Raw genomic sequence first — 14489 nt, 5'->3', positions numbered from 1 at the left:
AGGGAGAGTAGTCGCGGAGTAATACCTTTCCACCGGCTAGAATGTAAATCGCTGGTGGGATGGCATACGTGGCACCGCGATTTGCTAAAGTTGCCTTGAGAGGAAACTTCGGCAACTTTGCCAAATCGCGCCGCCGCGTATGCCATCCCACCAGTGATTTACATTCTAGCCGGTGGGATGGCATTGGGGGGGGACTAATCTCCCCGTGTGTCATGGCCCTTACACTCCCCACCTCCAGATGGCAGCCTTAAGGCATATGTCATTGACTAGGGAGCCCTATACCATACCCTTGTGGTTTAGGAGTTCCCACAGTGCTCAGAATCCTGTGAGAACTAACTTGAAGTCTGATATTGGGTATAAGTGTGCAAGTAGTGATCAACCCTAATATACATTCCTTTTCCTGTGTTTTCAGACAGTGATTATTATAAGTCTCAGGCCTTAAAAAATGCAGAAGAGGCCTTCAGGATTCATCAAGCGCAGGTAAAGTGAGATCAAAGGAGAAAAATGAAAAGGGTCTCTCATTATTTATTATTATAAATAGCCCTATGCAAATCCCTCTTTGTCTGATATAATTTGCAATAAAACTATTACCTTACCTGATCACATATGTACAGTAACAGTAGAAACAGTAAACCTGGAAACAACATGGCTAAGTATGCTGGAAGTTGTAGATCTCAGTAATTACCATTACATTGTCAGCTTCGCCAGCTTCCAACAGCTGGCAGCCTACAGTATTTGTGATTGTAAGCTAATCCAGCTCTCTACTAAAGATGCTTGCATCTCTGGGTTTATTTGCTAGCCGCTGTGTAATTATGAAAGACTAACTCTGCCCCAGATCTGTTAAGGGTTATAGGGCACTACAGATTGGGCCCAGACTAGCTGGATTATGTCAAATGGCAGAGTAGCTGCTGTATGATGCCATAGACAGACACAATTTATTTGGCCTGTAGAGGGCTATAACCTTCTGTATACCTGAAATGCCAGGGCCTGTTTTGAATCCCAGTCCAGGCCTGCTGTAGATGTTATGATGTACCCAGTGACTATACAGTGCAACTCTTTCGTTATCTTGTTTAGGGTTTGCACTAACTAGAAAGTGCTTATAAAGCACTGTATTTTGTACAATGTACTTTATACGATTAGGACTTCTTCCCTTGCCAGGCAGAAAAACATATGTTCCTGTTTATACTTCCCAGATCAAAACACAAATACTTTTTCTAACATCCTTCATTCTAGACCAGGTCATTTGATGAAGATGCCAAGGAGAGCCGAGCAGCTGCCCAACGGGTAGCCATTAAGTTGGAATCAGGTTTTGGGGAGAGCTACAGCCTGGCAAATCCTTCTATAAGGGCAGGAGAAGACATTCCACAGCCCACCATATTCAATGGCAAACTCAAGGGTTACCAGTTGAAAGGCATGAACTGGCTGGCAAATCTGTATGAACAGGTAAGTTAGACTTGGCAACATGGTAGGAATAAGGAACCCTTTAATCTGTCTAGAGGCATATTATTTGAAGTAGGTGAGGGTTGAGCTGTATTTCCCTGACTGAGCAGCACACATGGGTTCTCCATTAAATTAAAGACAAATAAGTCTGTGCTCCTGCAGGAGACTCTCTATACTCCTTGGCCATAAAGGGCCCTCCCCATTAGCCATGCTAGTGAATCTGGAAACTGTCTGGAGTCTTGGAGTTCTTGTGACCCCTGTCTTGAGAGAGAAAAAAATATCATAGTGTCTTTGATTATCTTGGAAGCTAAACTCCCTTATATTTTTGTCTCTTGTATTTTTGTTTTCAAGGGTATTAATGGCATCTTGGCTGATGAGATGGGTTTGGGTAAAACCGTGCAGAGCATTGCCTTGCTGGCACATCTAGCAGAGGTAAGGTAACCCTACAGTGGTGCAGCCATACTATAATTCTTCATGAGCATCCCATGTTTGCAATAATGTACCGCACATATTGATTTTATTTGAGATTTAATGCACAGACAATTGTTCGTATCTTGTGATAGAACCTTCTGATGTATTGTATGCATGGCAGAATTTAGTTACTCAAAAGGTTGTGATCATGGTCAGTTTATACAGCATTTTTTTAAATTTACATTTCAGAGAGAAAACATCTGGGGTCCCTTCTTAATCATTTCACCTGCCTCCACTCTGAACAACTGGCACCAGGAATTCTCCAGATTTGTTCCAAAGTTCAAGGTAACAGAGCTATTATATTTTTTCTGTTTGACCATCTAAATAATATAATATTACAGCATACACTATGTTTTGCTTCAGGATGTCGTTTTTGGCTAATCCCTGGGAAGTGCGGAGAGAGCAGATTTTATTTACATGTAAAATTATTTGGGCCTTAGCGTTCGGGCCCCATGGACATGTTTATTCGGCAAAAGCTGCAGATTGTTTTTGGTTAGGAGCAAACTGCCTTTGGCATCAAACAAAAGGGATTTTGATGGGTAGGCTGGTAAGCATCAGGTAGTGGTGACTGATTCATTTGCACAAGTTCTACTTGCAGTGCCTACTTACTAATTTCTTGTTAGTAAAGCTGCCATAATGAGGATCCATAAGAATTACTACTTCTTAGAAAAAATCTTGCATGCAATTTGTCCCACTGTCTTTGTGTGTAGAAAGGTTCTTAAGTCCGCCTGAGATGCGTGATATTTTATTATATTGAAGGATATCAAAGCAAGTACAACTGAGATAATTTCTTCTGCCTTTTACCTACATACTTCTGTGTACAATGTTTTTATTTATTAAGCATGTTATAATTCGCATAGTTAAGTTACAGGTAATTGTATATTCGTCTGTAATCCTTTCTTTTTAGCAAAGATTTCCCTTTTAAATTAATCATATTACTTTGTTTCTAGTTGTTTGTGGTCTGATGAATCCTTCTTTTCTTCTATTCATTGTCAAGGTACTCCCATATTGGGGCAGCCCTCATGAAAGAAAAGTAATAAGAAAATTCTGGGGTCAGGTAAGGCTCTTTAAGATATATTGTTGCATGCAGGTGTTTGATTTTTTTTTGGCAAGAGCAGGGGGGTGGGCTGCAACACTATTGGGCATCTATCTAATATCTTTCTCGAATAATGCTATGATAACACCACTGGTTCTTTTTTCACCTTTGTAGAAAACATTATACACTCAAGAGGCTCCTTTCCATGTGGTTATCACAAGCTACCAGTTGGTGGTGCAAGATGTGAAGTATTTCCAGCGTGTAAAGTGGCAGTACATGGTGCTAGATGAGGCCCAGGCTCTTAAGAGTAGTTCAAGGTATGCTGTCTCATGGCTTACATATAAAGGATGATTAAGTTAATTTTCAATAAATTAGAATAATTAAATAGTGAAAAACATATTCCATTGTACATGAACGACTGAGACATGAATAATGCTGTCTCGGTTATACAAACTTGCATTGGGTTAATTACCTCACCTATAATGTGCAGGTTAATGCTCCTCAATGGTTATGCTTGCTTTTTTGGCCCTATTTTTTTTAGTAACAAGCTACACTCTCTGAGATCTTGACTTCCTTTATCAGGCAGGGCCCCCTTAGTCCTGGCTGTTACCTAGCAATGAATTTAGCAGCCATACTGGCAATAGCAATCAAAGTGCAAAGCAACTGCAAGAGAGATTGTAAATGTAATAGTAAAGCTTTGCAACACATTTCCTCTGTCTGCTTCACTGCATTGATATTTAGATTTGTCTGGCTTGCAGCAATTTGCTTAATCAGTTTAGTACTTAGAACAAAATTATCTGATTTATAGCTGCTCTAATTTTGAACATCTGTGAATCACAGGATTAACTTGCTTTTTCTATAAATAGATAGCCATATTTGCTGCCAGGCAATCCATTTCATTAGTTGTCTTCCCCCCCCCCCCATTCCCCCAACCAATGTAGGTTACTTTTATATGTAAAAATATGAACATGAGGTATCATTATGTGATTTCCCCTAGGTTTATAAATGTACTGTTTTTTATTTTTTGTGTGCAAAAGATCCTGTACAAACATACTACTTTTCTCTAGTTATGTTTTCTTATTAAACTGCCCCAGAACAGCATTCTTAGTGGTCATAAAGGAAAATAAAGAAATATAAATAAATCTATATTTATATTATAACCAGCATTGGACTTCTTTAAGTTTGTTCTGCTGCTTTTTGACTTTCATGGTAGGGCATGAAACATGTTGTGTTTATGTATCTAGTGTCCGGTGGAAAATCCTGTTGCAGTTTCAATGTCGAAACCGTCTCCTGCTGACTGGCACTCCCATTCAGAACACCATGGCTGAGGTAGGTTCCCAAAGCTGCAGACCTATCTTTGTTTGCTAAGTGCAACCAGTAGACAAGATCTAATCCATGTCATAGTAAGGTAAAGCAAATTTACAGAACTCTGGGGCCATAATAGGAGTTACTATTACTATAAATAATCAGAGCAATTATTTTTTCTCTGTGAGTGTGTCTGTATAATAATGCTAGTATTTTACCTTTGTGTGAAGCAAGACAACCTCATTATTTCATTTGTCTGGGAACAAGGCAAGCCAGACCCCAGCAGGGGGCAGTGTAGTGCCACGAAACAAATACATTTCCCAACTTGGAACTAAGTCCTGTCTTGATGTTCTTGCCAGAAGCAACATGTTGACGGATACATCTTTGGTGTCCTTGGCATGACCTGAAAAACACATTAAAAAAAAATCTTACAACACATCTGTGTTCTAAAAAAGAGTCTGTACAAAGTTGCCATTAAAGCTCTGCTGGCCAGATCATTGTTGCTACAACTGCAGAGTGATATGCTGAGCATACAAACAAACTTGCAGATAGATGCACATTCAGCTATTTTTATACACACCACGGTGTAATATGCAGATCAATGCTAGTAAGTTATATTATAAAACAGCATTTATTCTGTGGTGGTAGAAATAAAAACCCATAGCAGTGCAGCCTTTTATGTGATTATTACTTCCTTTCTCACACAGGCTTGCTCTTCTGTTTTAATGAAAATAGATCTGTATTTTCAATCTGTTTATGAAACCGCTCCCACTGAACATGAAGAGAATTATCATTGTCTCTTCTCTAACTAAATTCTAAGTGAGGGTCTTAGGGATGAACTCACAGATTTAAATTGCCTTAATTCATCTTATTGTCATGGCCTCTAACAATATATGATGATCTTCATCTGGGAAGATCTAGCTCTGGCCTTTGTAAGCCTGATCGTTGCAGAAACTGTAAGCTGACACTTACTCCTGCCTCTTACAAGCACCATTACTTTGGCCCTGAGAAAAAACTCAATGACAGAATCCTCTTATGTTTGTTTTCTCCCCTTCCCAGTTGTGGGCGCTGCTGCACTTTATTATGCCCACACTCTTCGACTCTCATGACGAATTCAGCGAATGGTTTTCCAAAGACATAGAAAGCCATGCTGAGAACAAGTCTGCTATTGATGAAAGTAAGTACTTTACATCACCCTACTGCGCATACACTAACCCCTATGTTTAAAATCTCCCTATCTTGTACTTTCTCTTGAGTGATTCTGGTACTCCTGTTCACACTCTGTACTTTCTCTTTTGGTACTCCCAGGTGGCAGCATAACATTGGGTACACAATTTAAAAAATCTGATTCCTCAAAAAGATGTATCAGTTGCTGATTACTTGATTTGGATAGGTAATAGTGCTCAGCTCTACTGCCGATCACAACCTCCCTATCAGACCCATGTTGCTTGATGAGTAGTATCAATGTTTACATTGATATCTGTGAATCAAGTTTTATTCTTTCATATCAAATCAGCATGAGAACTGAAGCTTAACTAAAGCAGGGAGAAAATGTTGTACATTGTTTTGGGCTTCTGCACCAGCCCAAGGTGACCACCGCCCTTTAGCAGGGAAGATTTGTGCCTCTAAAGATGCCCCCAGTAGCTTGCATCTTCTTTTCTGCTGATTCATAATCTGTGCTGCTGTCAGTTACTCAGCTGAGGGACCAACACACCATATACATTATATGCAGAATATAAATGTCACAATATAAGGCTAGCTAGTAATAAATACAGATAATTACTACTACTATGGCAGTTAAGCCTCAAAATTTAATGATGAAACATGTAGCATCAGTTTATATGACAGGTCAACCTCATTTTTGACAACCCTTAGCCCAGCTGGCAGGCAGGGTATGGGGGCACACAGGCAGCATAGGGCAGGCAGGGTATGGCACACACAAGCAGAGTATGCACACACAGGCAGAGTATGGCACACAGGCAGCATAGGGCAGGCAGGGTATGGCACACAAAGGCAGCATGCAATACATACAATAATGACAGGCAGTGAAGCATTTCTGGCACTGCTCCTACAGTCTAAGGTGTGAACTATGCAGGGCAATACATGACCATAAAGGTGTGAACAATACAGGTCCATAAAGGTGTGAATGATACAGGGCCTTACAGCCTAAATCTGAGGTGTGAATAATACAGGGGGCCAGTTAATCTCAGCACTGATATTATTTAAAGCTTACACAAAGGTAAACAGTCACAGCAGGCAGACAGGTGGGGGGCCCACAGCGGGGGGCCGCAGGCCCTAGATCATTGTTGCTATTCTGATGCTGAAACTATAAGCTGGTGCAGTAAGTAGAGTATATAAAATATGGCATTTGTAGCCACATTCATTTTAAAGGTTTACTTCTCCTTTAAGTACTTTCTGTGTAAGTGCACGTCAATGGAGTCATGTTTACTCAAAATGGGCCAAACTAGTAATGATTTATAGTAAAAAAAACAGGGTAGTTGTCTCTGTGATATGTGGTTAAGGCTTCTGAATTCTCTTTTCATCACAATGTTTACAAAAGATTTTTCTATTGCAGATCAACTGTCTCGGTTACATATGATCCTCAAACCCTTTATGTTAAGAAGAATCAAAAAGGACGTGGAAAATGAGCTGTCAGATAAAGTAAGTGTTACACACTGTCACACACTCAGCCATACGCTAGTGCCCACACATTTTCCTCCTTCTAACTTATGGTAGTGTGAATTGCTAAATATCCAGAGAACATATTCACAATTGCTTTGAATTGCAGATAGAGATCCTGATGTACTGCAGCCTGACCACTCGCCAGAAACTTCTCTACCAGGCCCTCAAGAATAAAATCTCCATTGATGACCTCCTCCAGTCCTCGATGGGTACAGCCCAGCAGGCGCAGAACACCACCAGCAGTCTCATGAACCTAGTCATGCAGTTCAGAAAGGTAAGATTATTCCCTAAATAATCCATGTTTGATTATATTTGAAGAGAGAGGGAGAAGGTGAACTTTATAAATTCACTTTTAGTATGTGTAATATGAGAGTGGGAATATTGAATTCAATTGTTAAATATTCAAAAGTCCTTGAAAAAGCTATTGCTTTTAGTATAATGTTTGAAGAGAATAGGTTTTCACTCAAATATAAGAGAAGAGCATAAAGACTTACACATGTTATTGCACAGAGCTGACTACACATATTAAACAACATGGAATCAGGCCTGCCCCCCCATACAATACATGGAAATCTCAGAGTAGCACCCTGACTTTTGTTATGAAGACCTTTAGCTCCTTGGAAGCAGTTATTTACAGCAGTGCTGTCCAACTTATTACATGTAGTGGCCTGATTACTTCTCATAGCATGTTCAAGGGCCGGATAAAATTAAAACGATATCAATTTCCAGTGAAGTCTGTTGAGCCTTTAAAAGGACTGGGGCCATAAAAGGCCATTGGAGGGCCAGATCCGATTAGCCCTGATTTACAAGATATACAGTGCTATCATTTGCAAGCCAAATAAAGCACCCAGGCTATGCCTTTTAGACTAATTCAGCCTTTTGTGGCCCACCAGTTTTTGAATATTTCTATAAAATGCATAACAAGTGATTGGACTGATTCCTCTTTCAGAGCTTTGTCATAACCATGCTGATTTCTGTGTTATTCTTACAGGTGTGTAACCACTCAGAACTATTTGAGCGCCAAGAAACTTGGTCCCCCTTCCACTTTTCTTTAAGGCCTTACCAAATCTCTAAGTTTCTGTTCAGGCATGGGAATATAAATTGCTTGAACTGGTCACGAAACAGGTGAGGAAACTAACATATAATAGGATAATTATGTTATGGTGCAGCACAGAAACACAGCCCAGCCTCCCTCTGAGACTTGCATGTGAGATGTGAGTTTATTGCCACATATATTTTCTTGCTCACAAGGTACAAATGTAATTGTAGTGCAGTGTGGCACATATATGGCACTGAGTAGAACTTTGTAAATGCGCTGCAAAAAACATAGGCATGGCAGATTAAGTCTCCGTTTTAGTGCTAGATGGTTTAGGTAATATCTTCAATATGGAAAGGGTTTGAACAATCTGTTTAAGTATAAGTAGCATGTTAGCTATTTAACCTGTGCCAGTCTGTAGTTCCAAACCAGTGCTTCACCTGGCAAAGTAGTTCAGCAATACGTTGACTCATTTACTGTGGCACATCATGTGTTCAGGAGATGCAATGAGACCTTCCTGATCATTTATTTTTCAGGTGGCTACGTGTCATGCTTTCGCCTTTTGCACCTGATCACATCCAACAATCTCTCTTCCATAGAAACGGTAGGTGGTTTTTGCTGCTTATAAATATAAAATATAATGCATTGTAGCCCTGCACTGGTAAGGGCTCTGGCACACGGGGAGATTAGTCGCCCGCGGCAAAACTCCCAGTTCGCGAGCAACTAATCTCCCCGAGTTGCCTACATGTAAGACTCAAAAGACTCACGAGTCTTTTTCGGCGATTTCCTGAAATCGCCCCGCCGCGTCTGCCATCCCGCCGGCGACTTACATATTCGCCGGTGGGATGGCAGGGGTAGGCAACTCGGGGAGATTAGTCGCTCGTGAACAGGGAGTTTTGCCGCGGGCGACTAATCTCCCCGTGTGCCAGAGCCCTAAAACTGATGTGTTTGCTATAGTAACACTACTATAATTTATATAATAAGCTGCTGTGTAGCCACAGGGGCAGCCATTCAAGCTGGAAAAAAGGAGAAAAGGCACCGGTTACATAACAGATAAGTTCTGTAGAATACAATAGTGTTTTATCTGTTATCTGCTATGTGCCTGTGCCTTTTCTCCTTTGAATGGCTGCCTCCATGGCTACATAGCAGCTTATTTATATAAATTATAGTAGACTTTCTGAAGTAAGCACACAACTTTTACCAGTGCAGGGCAGCAGCACATTCTATTTTAGTTACTTTTATACACTTTCATTTTTTGGTGTTACTGTTCCTTTAAGCTAGCAGAGTCATTCAACCTCAGCTTACTGTTGTTCCATGTTAAAATTATTGAAGTCCCTCTGTTCTCCATGATGGGCAGCACACAAATTCCCTATATTGAACAATAAAGTAAAAGTGCATACACATACTTTGCTCTTGAAATCAATTAAAGCGCAGTGAGATGTCAAATGGTGAAAAAGATGGGGTATATCTTATTGGCTCAACTTGAAAAACACAAATAGACAGCTCTTCTCTAAAGAACAGGGTATAGTTGTGACCACTTGGAATAAGTAAATTTTTTGTCACCGTCTGCAGTGAACTTACTTGTCCTTGTGTTTTTTCTCCCAATTTGTAGGGTCAGACAAAGAAAGCTGCTTCTCCTTCCTTCGATTCATTGATGTCTGTCCTGCAGAAATAGGCAACCTCATGCTTCGGGGGCATCTCGCCAGGTGACTGCATAGGATTGTAATTTTGAACAAATTACGCTTTGACTTGTTCTTTTAGAATAATGTCATTATTTTGCACTTGAATGACATACATTCTTCAAATATTTTAAAAAGAGCCAGCTTGGTCAGTTTATGGGCGATGGACTAGTACAGTAGATGGTATTCTTTATTTTAGAAAATAATAAAAGCATACAACAATATATGTGTTATATTATATTGTCTCCATTAAGTAGGCAACCTTAGTTGTATAGGGGAAAATCTGTTTCATTCTCTCTGACTCCACATTCTCATCAGACAAATAAAAGGCAGAGTTGTTTCTTGTATGTTTAAAACATGTAGTAAACAATGAAGCTATAGTTGACCTGTAGTGACTTCTGGAGAAATGCAAGCTGTAATTATCGTAATATTGTGCCCTAATGCCAAAATGGTACATTTACTGTTAGTCAGAACATTATTTTATCATTGCAGTTTTGCACAGTGCTTCTACAGGTTCCAAAGTGTCATATTTTTTGCCCACAATCTTCCTTGCCACCCCTGACCTGGGCCTGCTGCTTACAAGTGCATCCATTTGCTGGTTCTAAATAGAAAAAGGGCAGGGCATGGGCATCCCCTGGCCCACCCCTCCCTTGCCAAGGTTTCAGATGGTCTGTTTACTTGCTTTGCAACTTGCATTGGAAATGCCATTAGGCTACTGACCCAAGGGTACCAGGGCCAGGTGCAAGTGTTATGTGAATTGTTCTCAGATGCAATAGTGTGCCTAATTATTTTTATTGCTGCTATTATTAACTCATATTTATAAAGTGACAACATATTTTGCAGCGCTGTACAATAGAAGGGTGTATATATTAAACATATAAATACTGATTAATATAGAATGTAAATAGGGCCCTGCTCATTACAACTTACAATATGAAATGTCTGTTACCAAAACATTGTGAGAATGGATTTTTTATGAACATTGTTGATAACCTTAGAGCTGGTATGCAGAATATATATTTTCCACTAACCTTAAATGTATGCTGTACTTAGATGTTAATTTTCCTTTGTTTAATTAACTGAAATACAAATTAAAGTGTGCCCTCTGTCATCTGCTGCAGATGGTTAGCTCTTTTCCTGTCTCTGAAAGCCGCCTACAGGCTCCACAATGCACGTGTCTGGGACGAGGGGAGTCAGTCCGATAGCCTAAATTCCTATCTGACCAACAGGAGTTTAATCCTCTGGGTGAATTTTGCACTCTCTTTCCCCAACCTTCACAGCTCTTCCACACTGCAGGTAAGATTATGAAGACACTAAGTGCAACCCTTATTCATTTATATTTGTACATTCAATGTAAATGCTGTAAACTACTGGCTCAGGCTGCATGCTGCCCAGCTTATCAGATTTATCTTCATGCAGTTCTGATGCTTTTAGTGATTTTATATAGATTTATAATTTCTGTTCACATGTTATGAAGGGTATTTGCAAGATTATGGGACCATATTGCCTCTGTTCAGCACGAAAACCAGTAACACACACAAATTAAAGTTGGCTTTTGGTTTAATTAACAGTATGATTTATATAGTGGGATTGTGAGACAGCTTGCTATTGCTCTTTATTTATCTTTGACTTTAGTTTTGAATATCTCCTAGTGGTGTTTAAGCCACTAGACATTTATTTGTGGTAGAGAGAAAGATGATTAGGAGAGGGCTTTAATAGAAAGATATGGAGTAGAGCAGTTAACAATAAAAGTGAATCTGCCTTTTTTGTTGCTGGGCACACTGAGAGGCAGAATAAATAAAAAGAAAAAAAGAATGAAGACCAATTGTTTTTATTTTCATCTGCTTTTTACCTCATTATATGTGAAGCTCATCCCATCTTGTACTTCCTGCAGTTAGTAGTATATGTGGGGCAATTATTAATGTTTTATTGAACCTTTATTTGCAAGGACAGCTTTTTGGGATGTTGTTAATGATAGTACCACTTTCACTTCATCAGTGGCATCCTTTAGCTGGTGCAAACAGCAGTACCAGCAGGCACCCCTTTCTAAGCTGGGAGCAGCAGTTGTACAAGGACTGGGGATGCAGAGTCTTGCCTCTACTTGCTCTTCATGCTTTCTGGCTACCCTGACAGGGATGCGTCCTTGTATAGTGTTTGCTTCCTTTGCTGTTGATCTTCTTTCCTCCTTGGCTTCTCTGCTGTTATATGTTGTTATCTGATCCTCTCTCTTCAGGTAAACTGATCCCCACAGGGTTAGTGAGGGGAAACGGTGCATTGGGCAGAGTCTGATTATGAATATTTAATGTATCCCTTGTCATTCAATTGTGAAGTTATGAGACTTGGCTCAACACATTCCAAAACAGCACCAACCTACTTAAATGTGCAAGAAAAACTGTCCACAATCTATGATATATTATCTAAGTACTAAGTATTGGCATTTTGCTTTGGCCCCCTTCTCTAATTACGACTTACAGAATAAAAGGCAAGCTTACCAACTCACTAATAAAAATAATAGGCATATAATTGTATGCAGAATACAGCGTGTGCGTAAAATGATACTCCACTGACTTTGCCATTATTAAAAACTTTTTTTTTCTTACTTTATAGGAATTGGTTTTCACTAGCCATTGTAGACCGATCTCTGGCCGTGGGGATTACGTGCTGCATGGGCGAAAATCTGGTCAATCTCAGGTTCTGCACTGTCAGATTACACAGTTCCCATCATTCCTTTATGTTGCCTCACCTCTGGTAAGTACAAGGCTCTCTTGTTTTACCTCATCCACGCTAGGTTTGCACCTTTTGTGGCTCTGGAGTTTGGATGGGGGTGGCTGATGTCATGGACAGGTGATGTTTTGGGGGTCTGGTTATGACAGCAGGGGCAAGGTTATGATGATGGCTGTGCCGTTAACTCAAATGTCCTTAAATGACATTTTTTACCTGTGCAGCCCTTACGAAAACCAGGATTTCCAGGTGGGCCTTCTAGGGAATTTGATATCCAGGGTCCACTGCAATTAAGTATATACATAGTAATAATGTTACTGGCATTATATAGGGCTGTGGTGGAAGTAAGAATGGGTCCATGGCATTTGTCAGTAGGGCCCATTTGGTAGTCTGATCCTGCAGATTGATACCTCTGATCCTTAAATCGTTTCCCTCATTGTTTTCTTGCATACTTAAAAATGTTATGGGCATTAGATTATTGTTATTGTGTATATTTACAATAAATATATATTTGTATATACACACAGGAATATGCATTCAGGTGAGTGCTTTATGTAGTTTGTTTACCTCTATACAGACACACCTGGTTAAGTACAGTTATAACGACTTACAAACATCCATGCTTATAGATCTCCCCCACCATTTACAATCCCCTTATTAAAGTGGAACCTAATCTCTGGCATGTGGCTGGCACACACCATGTGTTGACTTTGCTTTATAGCCCAATAAAAGCAGGGCCTTTAGCCTGATAGTTTGCTATAATTGTGTGCTTATAGATAGCAGCAGCTTGCAGCTGTTATCACACCCAGTGCAGGACTGAGCCTGCCATCTGCTCACAGTAGACACATTACTCCAACCTTGGCCTTCTGAACCATGCTCTCCAATTTAAAATTAATCATCTATTGTTTTTGTAGAGCCAATTGCCTTTTGGTATTTTTTGTTTTGTTGGAAGATTTCTGGTAAATGTTATATATCTGATGGGTACATGTACTGCTGGTCAGCAGGTTGGAGGGCAGGTAGCTGCAAAGTCTTTAACTAACAGGCTTCTGTAGCACCCATGTAATGTAGTAGAAATAGTATCTCTCACATAAACACCCTGGGTTTAAACCATAGGGCAGAGGTCCTCTAATTTTTTAAACAGGGGGCCAGTTCATGGTCCCTCAGACTGTTGGGGGGCCAGACTATAGTCCTCAAACTACATAAGCCCAGTTTTGCTTTTGGACAGAGGTTCTAGTTTTTGTATCACTTCTGTCAGTTGTGTCACTATCGGGGAATTGTAAGGTTGTTGCAAAATGCTGGGAGCTGTCGTTTGGCAACTAGTTGGTCATCCTTGTAATAGGAATTGTGTAGCAAATAATGTATTTGTTCCTTGTGTCCCCCCCCCCCCAGGTCACTGCCTCACCAATCGATATTTACTGCAATGACCGGAGCGCAGAATATGAACGCCGGGAGTTCAGAGAGGGAGGTGGCCCCGTTTCCAGACAGTGCTTGATGTTTGGAGCCCCAGAACTTTATGCTGATTGGCCAAAAAGGCAATTACAGTTCTTCCCTGCCAGTCCTGGTGGGTTAATGACTATCAAGCCATGTAATGGCTGGTCCTACATCAAGATTCCTGGTAAGATTTCCCATGGAGCTGCTGGTGTTGTCGAAGTAATAAATAGATCACTTGAAAACTTTAGGTTTAGATCTCTGGTAAATGTTCAATTGCTATTGTTTTTTTTAAATAAATAATAATTTAAAGCTTATCCTAAAAGCCAATTGTCATGCTATTGAGAGAGAGCACTTACTGTCCTAGTTATAGTCTGGAATTTGGCCAATTTCTGCCATACTTGGCAGACCATCTGGGCTTGGATGTCAACCTGATGGCCAATTGACCGATTGCATTTGACATGAAATGTAAATTTAACTCACTGATTCGACTTATCTGTGGGTGCATTGTGTATAGGCAGATGAGGACATGATGAACATCTGCAGTGTCTCTCCACGCTTTCTGCAGTTCTGAGTGTTCAGCTGTCAGTCCGATCAGGTCATACAGTAGAATGTGGGCATCTACATTTATTGCCAGTTGAATAGTATCTATCTGTTTAGCCGTTGGACCATTTAGTTAGATGCTCTGAAG

At 40.2% G+C, this 14489-nt stretch overlaps 1 protein-coding gene across 1 annotated transcript in view; it reads left to right on the top strand.

The window, feature by feature from the left end:
• The window catches only part of ino80 (INO80 complex ATPase subunit), a 48596-nt gene that overhangs the window by 19320 nt on the left and 14787 nt on the right, over window positions 1-14489 (top strand). The window contains exons 11-26 of the mRNA XM_004917309.4: window positions 413-480; window positions 1234-1443; window positions 1792-1872; window positions 2101-2196; window positions 2909-2968; window positions 3122-3264; window positions 4192-4276; window positions 5312-5429; window positions 6828-6913; window positions 7041-7208; window positions 7926-8059; window positions 8507-8574; window positions 9583-9676; window positions 10771-10945; window positions 12257-12397; window positions 13760-13985. Coding sequence (XP_004917366.1) covers window positions 413-480; window positions 1234-1443; window positions 1792-1872; window positions 2101-2196; window positions 2909-2968; window positions 3122-3264; window positions 4192-4276; window positions 5312-5429; window positions 6828-6913; window positions 7041-7208; window positions 7926-8059; window positions 8507-8574; window positions 9583-9676; window positions 10771-10945; window positions 12257-12397; window positions 13760-13985 — 1953 coding nt within the window. The remainder of the gene's footprint in view (window positions 1-412; window positions 481-1233; window positions 1444-1791; window positions 1873-2100; window positions 2197-2908; window positions 2969-3121; window positions 3265-4191; window positions 4277-5311; window positions 5430-6827; window positions 6914-7040; window positions 7209-7925; window positions 8060-8506; window positions 8575-9582; window positions 9677-10770; window positions 10946-12256; window positions 12398-13759; window positions 13986-14489) is intronic.

The sequence above is a fragment of the Xenopus tropicalis genome, chromosome 8 (genome assembly GCF_000004195.4).
Source record: "Xenopus tropicalis strain Nigerian chromosome 8, UCB_Xtro_10.0, whole genome shotgun sequence".
NCBI classification, from domain to species: Eukaryota; Metazoa; Chordata; class Amphibia; order Anura; family Pipidae; genus Xenopus; species Xenopus tropicalis.
The sequence above is the reverse complement of the archived record's forward strand: the minus strand, read 5'-3'. Positions and strand labels throughout refer to the sequence as shown.